This window comes from Phaethon lepturus, unplaced genomic scaffold (assembly GCF_000687285.1).
Source record: "Phaethon lepturus isolate BGI_N335 unplaced genomic scaffold, ASM68728v1 scaffold20941, whole genome shotgun sequence".
Lineage (NCBI taxonomy): Eukaryota > Metazoa > Chordata > Aves > Phaethontiformes > Phaethontidae > Phaethon > Phaethon lepturus.
In genome coordinates this window covers 1-8,266 of record NW_010515825.1, presented here as the reverse complement: position 1 = coordinate 8,266, position 8,266 = coordinate 1, and the positions used below count along the sequence as shown (strand labels likewise).

General features: G+C 38.0%; 1 protein-coding gene across 1 annotated transcript in view; it reads right to left on the bottom strand.

Annotated features, from left to right (window-relative positions):
• LOC104627587 (ADAMTS-like protein 3) overlaps positions 1–7,950 on the bottom strand; it is a gene marked incomplete at its 5' end in the record, with an annotated part of 27,756 nt that extends 19,806 nt beyond the window's left edge. The window contains 3 exons of the mRNA XM_010295899.1: positions 4,145–4,273; positions 4,594–4,721; positions 6,870–7,950. Coding sequence (XP_010294201.1) covers positions 4,145–4,273; positions 4,594–4,721; positions 6,870–7,950 — 1,338 coding nt within the window. The remainder of the gene's footprint in view (positions 1–4,144; positions 4,274–4,593; positions 4,722–6,869) is intronic.
• Positions 7,951–8,266: the final 316 nt, after the last annotated feature.

Here is an 8,266-nt window from a genome sequence, read left to right as displayed (position 1 = left end):
GGAATGTGCTTGTGAAGAGGCGTAGATAGTACCGAGGCCCCAAAACACACCCTACTTGTGTTTGGGTGAGGGTTCCTTTGGACTACTTGCTGAATTGTGCAAGGACCCTCAGACTTACTGCCCATTAGTATTTGGAAAGTAGTAAGTATAGTCCCCAGGCAGACTTCTCAGTTTATAGAATCATTTAGGTTGGAAAACACCTTTAAGATCATCGAGTCCAACCGTTAACCTAGCACTGCCAAGTCCACCACTAAACCATGTCCCTAAGCGCCACATCTACACCTCCAGAGATGGCAACTCTACCAGTTCTGTGGTCAACCTGTTCCAGTGCTTGACAGCCCTTTTGATGAAGAAATTTGTCCTAATATCCAATCTAAACCTCCCCTGGCACAACTTGAGGCCATTTCCTCTTGTCCTTGTTACTTGGGAGACGAGACCAACATCCACATCACTACAACCTCCTTTGGATATACTTAAACCACCTGAAAGGGATTCAGTTTTCAGGTTCCCAGACTGTTGCAAGACACAAAGCAAAGCACAATTAAGCTTTTGAAGTAAATCTTTCAGTCCTTCCCACTTATGCCTGACCCAAACAAAAACTCTAACATAGATGCATTTATAGTAAAAAGAAGCATAAAGACCAAAAGATTTTCCTTTTATTATATTAATTATAAATAGTGTCATTCCTTCCTCATAAAATAAATCTGTACTTACCCCATTTAAACCTTTTAAATAGTTTACTAATATCTTTTAGAAAAACAGAGGAAAAAAAAATAAAAGAAACGAGGAGCCAGAATCCTATGTATTAAACTGCTGGTTTTCTTCACTGAGATGTCTTCTGAGAGGTTAAGCATAGAAGACAAACAACAGCATCAAGGTTACATTTGGAATAGCGTGGGTAAATGAAGGAACAGATGGAAAATCAAATTCTTGATTTATCTGGACCTGTTTCAAGTTCCAATACCGACAGCAAGTAGCTGGTCCATCTTTATGAAACGTATGTGCAAAAAGATGACCCCGATTCAACAAGTTTTGTGTATTTCTCAAGTTTTTTTTATCAATATGTTATTTCTTAGAGACACAAAATATATTCATAGGAATGCGTAATTTGGATGAAGATGGAGCTTCTACTTTTAAAAGTCCCTGTGCCAAGATATTTCAGAGATGCAATATAATGTCTATACTATAAACGACCTCAACGCAGTATATGTCCCTTCTAGACCCTCACCAGCAGGTGGCGGACAATGCACACTTATACATATTTTAAATTTTTTTCCTCCCTATTTGACTTCAATTGAGAACTTTAAAGGTTTCACAATAAATGGAGTCTGACAGTTTTAGTTTATTTTAGTAATAATCACAAGACGATCTTTTCTGCAAATACAATAAATGTTATCCAACAGTAATTTGGAGCAATCAGTATTGATATTTATACCATGTGTGTTGATTGAAAAGCTCTTGGCTGTAAGAATGGAATATGAATCTATCCAGAATGTTATGAATATCTTCTAGCATATGCTCGTGTGGGAGCTATAAAAGTGAGTTTATTATAATTAGTGGAAAAATAGTTTTGTTATAAATTAAAAAGAGAAAAGAAATCGATACTATTAGCTTCAGCAGTTTAGCTAGCTTTTCTTAATCCATTCCTTGACGTTCTTCTATTTATTAGGATACACTGCTCTTTAGCATTTCAAAGTTTTTTTCAATCTCAATGTGATTTTTGAAGTGTGCAAGAAAGACTCCCAAAAGGACAAAGAGAACCAAATCAGTAACAATGAAAAAAAGAAAAAACTACAGTTCCTGACTATAGTCAGCTGGATAACACTGTATGTAATACCCAACTTCACGCCCTTTCCATTAACACCATCAAGCAAGAGCTGTCCTGTGTAGCATGGCCTAATGAACCCAGAGCCCCTTCAGTGGAATATACGTCATTCTCTACAAGCCTTGAATAATTAAAGGGTATATTGTATGGCCAGTAGCCAGCCAGTAGCGGAAGTTGGGAAGTATATCTTTCCTTCAAACATCACCTCCTCTCCACGTTTCAGAACTGTCTTTGTCAGATGGTTGGGCAGGCTGCTTCCAGATGAAGTTCTGCTCTATGGAATAATATTCTCTCCTAAATGAACCATTAATTCACCGTTTTGCATTTGTGCGTAATTTTTGTGTTTCAGAAAGAAAATTCCTGAATAGACCTTATACTGATAGACGCAAAATGTAGAACGCAATATACAGATCTATTCATAGAGAAAACTATGGTTTCAACAACCATTAAAAAGTATTATAGGTTATCCAGCATATAGAAAAAAATCTCAGAAATCATTGCAGCCAAGAAATTTAAAAGTAATTTAAGAATCCTGCTAGTGGCATAGCACCAATATTCTTCACACTCACAGACACCTTATTCATTAGATGGTTCTTCTTATGGAGAATTATTTTGTGGGCTAGCAAGAGTCCAATAGATCAGACGGATCTGCTTGACACTTCTGATGAGGAGAAAAGGACTCTTGCAGACACACATTGCCTGTTTGCAGGAACAGAACTTTTAGAGTGCATAGAAATATTAGTATTTTTTCATTATTCAAACTCTTGTTTGTCTGATAATTCAACTGATGTTTTATCAGAACTCACAACAAAGCTCTCATCCTACTACACTGCAAATGGACCTTTGGGTCCCGCCTATTAGACTAACATATTAGCATAAAGTGCTCTTAAGTTCAGTCTTCCAAAGTCAGAGGTTTATTACTTTTCAATTAAGGAAAGGAGATCAGAAAAAACTCTGCTTACATAATTTTGTAAGTTTTTCTGCTTCTAGGCTTAGTGACATTTTAAGACATGTAAGCTCTATTTTATTCACAAACAGCAATACTTACTTCCCTGGCAATGACAGGAAATAAAGCGATTAGATAAATCATTTTTTAAGTCAACACTGGTGTCTTAGCATAACTAAAGTTTGGCTCACGAATATACACAATTCTAAAGCATTTGGAAGTCTACAGTCCCATGTGAAAATATTAATTTATATTTAAATTGCTAACTGCTTACCCATCCTAAAAATATTAACAGTGTGACATTAACTCTCTGCTGAATTTGAGATGTAGGTCAGTTATACATAGAGTTGCCAAACTACAGTTGGAAAATATTACTTCATCAAAGAATTAGCCTTGGTACAACAGTGAATAGCAGAGCCACATGTCCTAATATATGCCAGCTTGGCGCCACTATTGTATGCAGAACTATTTGCATATATATATATTTCTATCACTACTCTGGTTCAGTATCAACACGCTTTCTGATATGCATTCCCCCAGCAGTACGAATGTGAAGGGCACACCGACTTCTCTGAAGTCTCCCTCCGCACTCAGTTGCCACGCCCGTTGTCATTAGCACTTCCACACGTCATCCTCAGCAAGGCACAAAAGGCTGACCTTAGCTTATGAAATATCGGACAGAATATTGCTGCTGTGAGTTGAATCTTACAATTAAATCTTAACCGATAGTAATGATGAGATTAAAGAGAAAATATCTACCTTTCCAGCAAAGGACTAGAAAATAAAATTTAACAGCGAACTGCTTAATGCATGTAGCTGCCAATTAACATTAATGCTACTCCACAGATGTTGAGCTACAAAATACCTACATGCTCTCACGGCTCGGCACTTTTCTTTGTTTCCTTACTGCAGCTGCAGACCGATGGCTCTAAAAGGTAAGTTTACTTCACTGTCAGGTTTAAAGTTCTATTAAGCTATGGCTGGAGATTTCATTTTCAGTTTTAACAATAGTCTAGACATACGTGCATCTCAAATAGGGATAAGGAAAGTTGCCTGATGAGCAAGTCAGCTGGCCATGCTTGCTATTGCAGCAAGATAGTCATTCACTCTGGTGGGCTTTAAGCTCTGTAGTGGAGCCTCAGAGCACTTCATGGAAAGAAAAGTACTTTTAAAGGAAACTCTGATTGAACATATGCATGTGTGTGTAAAATAAAATGACAGACAGAAAAAAAATAGGACTGCTGTGGGTGACATGCCTAATAAAAAATGACTAATGATCAATGGTTTTCTGCCTTCACTGGTAATTTCTTTCAAGATGTAAGGTAAACTTCTGATTCCAACATTACAAGGAACTTCAGTGCAGTTTTCCTTACCTTTCACTGGACATTCAACCATAATATTTGCTCCAATTCTTGCCACGATTGTACCTCCAACAACCGCCGAGAGACTGCTGGCTTCCAGATTTGTAACATTTAACACAGAGGACAAGATGGCAGGAATCTCTTTGAAATTAAAGGGATAATCAGTTTTAAAAGCTTTATTGAACTTTTAAATATAGATCCTGTATTTAAATTCATCAAGTTTGAAACAGAATTCAGTTTGCAAAGCAGCAGCCAGAAAACACATTGGGATAGATACAAGCAGACGGAGTTCACACCTGCTGTGGTTTTAGGGCAACAAGACCATCTTATTGCCACCTATTAAATCAAGCAGAGTTTCATGGATTGCCAACAAAAGAACTATTTCACATTGGAGTGGGGATGGGTGCTTACATATAAAAAAAAAATACACATGCTCAATTCTGTGGATACTACAGTCTTACCTGCACGCAATAGCAATGATGTTTCCATATCAAAACCAAAGTCATTAACAACCAGGCACCCATATGCACCAAGTTCCTTTTGAGTAGGATTCTGAATCTGCACTTTTCCAATGGTGTCCAGAATCACGCTGCAGGATATTCAAGGAAAGACAAGGGTTACTACCCTGGGACAAACCCAGCTGAACGTTCTTGCGGGAGTTACGGATACAGCAGCAAAACTCTTTTTCAGGAGTTTACCGTTCTGGACCAGTGCATGCGGTAACAGTTCTGCCTCCTCTTCGGTGACCAAAGGGGAGTGCCAAGGGGTACATGCACAGAAGATTCTTCAGATATCCTTCTACAAAGCTGTGTCCTAGTTGCAGCCATTTAGAGGAGAGCGAGTTTGCTACTACAAACCAGAATCCCTCAGGAACAACAGCATGAATAAATCAGACTACCACAATTAAAAGTATTAGGCTTGGCAAGAAACCCATCTCTCCAGAGCAAGCTTGGTTTTCAGCAGGATTGAGGAATTCACAAATGCACAGTCCAGTTGGACTTCCAGTCACTGTAGGTTGGGGGGTTTTGTGTGTGTGTGTGTGTGTGTGTGTGTGTTTGTGGTGGCTTTTGGCTTTGTATTTTAAATGTTATGATCATTAAAGCTAAAGTCTTCCACCAAAACCCCACAGGTGTCTAATACCTTGCCTGCAAGGCAAGATATGAGAGAATCACAGGCTGGGGAAGAGGCTGAAAATAGCAGCCTGGACTTTTTCCCCCTTGTTACCTTTTTCTTAGCAGTAAGTTACCTAAGTTACACCATATACTCATCACATCCAACAAACCTGTAGCTCTGGCATTCTCCCACACAGTACACTTAGAAAAGTAAGAGATACAAAAAAAACCCATATTAAAAATACTTATGTCTCAACAAAACAAGCCACCTCATGCATGGCTCAAGTATGTCTGCCTTCTACAAACTTGACAGATGAACAGCCCATTTACCTCCTCACATTCTTTTTCAGATGTAATGCTATCAACGTCACTGGCTTTTGCATATACACACATATATATGGATTTGTGGATAAGAAACCTTACTGTGAAAAAAATAGGCAAGAAACCTACTTTGCCAGTGTATCCCTTAACTGCAAGAATATCAGTCTGGGCTAAACTGAAGGCAATTTATGAAACTAGACATTAGGAATCAAACAGATACTCATGAATAAACAAAACACCATCATGTCCAAAAAATGAAAGTATCACGTGCAACAAATTATTTGGACATTATGCATGTTTCACAAAACAAACATAACTAGTGGGAGCTACATGGTTCCAAAAACATTTACACTTTTAAAAATGGTTTCATTTTGGTGTCTTTGCTTTAATTGATAGCCCTGCAGAAGTATATTTTTCTTGGCAGCACGGTTAATCAGTTAAGTATGTTGAGAAATATCCAAAAGCGCCTTTATCATTTCAGAATCGTTTTTTTCATTACTCAAGAGCTAGCTGTAATTCCAAGGGGCTCACACAGGAAGTTAATGTTAATATTGTCAGGTGAGCTTCTAATTTATCAGCAGTAAAGTAAAAGTATTTGCTCAGTCTTGAGCAAATATCTGAATGTAGCACACGCTTGCTGTGCTTGTTCTTCAGGTATAGTTCTGAAGTATGATGGCAATATAGGTCCTTTATTATTTTGTATTCCACTGTCCTCAGCAGAATATTTGTAAATTCTAAAGTATTGAAAGAAAAACAATCCATAAAAGCTTCTTCTTTCTTTTTAAATCGATGTTATGTATCTACAGTTACACCTAAAGATTTACTGTGTTGAAGGATGAGGGCACCAGTGCTATTTTTCCCTCCTTAAAATGAGCAAGAACTAAGACTTCTTTTCATCTATACAATAGCAGAAGTTTTTAATGTGTTCCCACTGTATTTGGTATCTGAACAAATCCAATAGGCTTCAAATTGGGTATAAATCTGTCCATTTTCTGATGCAGGTGGAATGATTAAGGAGGATCACAAAATACAGTTAGGACATCCAAAACATTTCACCTAGTAAAAAAAAAGTCAATCTTCCCACATTAACGTCATGGAAATAGACACACACTTAGATGTTAGTAAAGCCAAACAACAGACACTTGAAAGAAATTAAAAATTACTTTAAAAGTTGGAAGGGACAGTGTTCATTCTTATCTCACTTTTACAACAGTATGTGTTAATATTGCACAGCAGGGTGGATTTTTACAGTTGATAGTGACATAATAAGTCATTCAGAAATAAAAGAGAAGTTATTTACTTACCTCTCAGACGCTTTTAATGTCTCACCATCTTTTGTCCACGTATACTTCACTTCACCAATACCAGCTGTTTCACACAGCAGGTTGACAGCATGAGTATTCTTGGTCAAAAAAACTGTATTTCCAATTCGTATCGTTACTGTTTTGTTGAAGGAAACTCGAGGAATTTCCTTTTGCCTCATAATAACCGGAACCTTCTGGTCAAACAATAACTTATCACCAGTTTTTGTGCTGAATTGTTCAGATTCATTTGGTGATTTGCCTATGAGTTTCGAGGCGAGTTTCTCATCCTGGGTTCCCTTCCATTTTTCAGTAGTTGCTTGTGGAGGTCTAGATAATTCAGCAACTAATTGATAAATGACCTGGGATGCCAAGTCATCATTGACTTCTCCAGTTTCAATGAGCTGACTCATGTTCCTTATCAGTTCTTCAAACTGCACAGCATCCATGCTGTAGGCGCCTTGGAGAACTGCTGCCTCCAGTCGTTTATTCTTGAATTCACGAGAGCTGAAGTCTTCTGCTGAATTACTCCCAAAGGTTTCAAGATTTCGCAGAAATGGCTGATCATTTACTTGCCTGTCACCCAGATAGAGCTCATTTTTCTTACTCCACATTTGCCACATTTTGCTCATTTTATGCCATTTGGCCCCAAAGCTGTTGGCCTCATTGTGGTCTGTGTTACTGGTCTCACTGGCATGTTTTCGAAGATTTGGTGGTTCTATCAATCTGTTGTCAGTACCAATGAGTTTGAGCACAAATGTTTCATGCACAGAGCCTGCAATACACCGGTACACACCAATATCAGTAGCTTCAAGACTATGTATTTTCAGTGAGCCCGACTTAGTGATGCCAAGTCTTTTAGAGTTTTGTAAGTGTTGTCCATCTTTCTCCCACCGGATAAGTGATTTCTGGAACCTTCGTACAGGGCACTTAATTACAACAGAAGTTTTTGGAAGTAAGTAGGCTCGGCTTCCTATGGTAAAATTAATGCGCTTCTCTTGTCTTGTTTGAATATAGACTCGGTGAATACTGACAATCTGAGGTCCATGAGCAGAATACTTTTCTGGAAGCTTTGGTTTAATTTCTGAAGGAAAACAAAGTGTTGAAAAGTATCTAATCAGTGGCACTCATGCTTACAAAATCTGCTTTTCACAGAATGCTTGACAGAGCTTTTCCTGACTCTGTTCAAGTCAGATTGCAACACGCTGAGCTTTTATCCGAGTTGCAAAAATATGAACAACACGAAACCATAACATTCCCCTGCTCCAGCCAAGAATTCTATTGCTTCTTCCCCAAAATCTCCCAACAACAGAAAGATACAGGCAACATATACCTATGTGAAGAACATAAGATGGCACACACATACGTGTATTTTATATAATATATTAACTTATACTCTA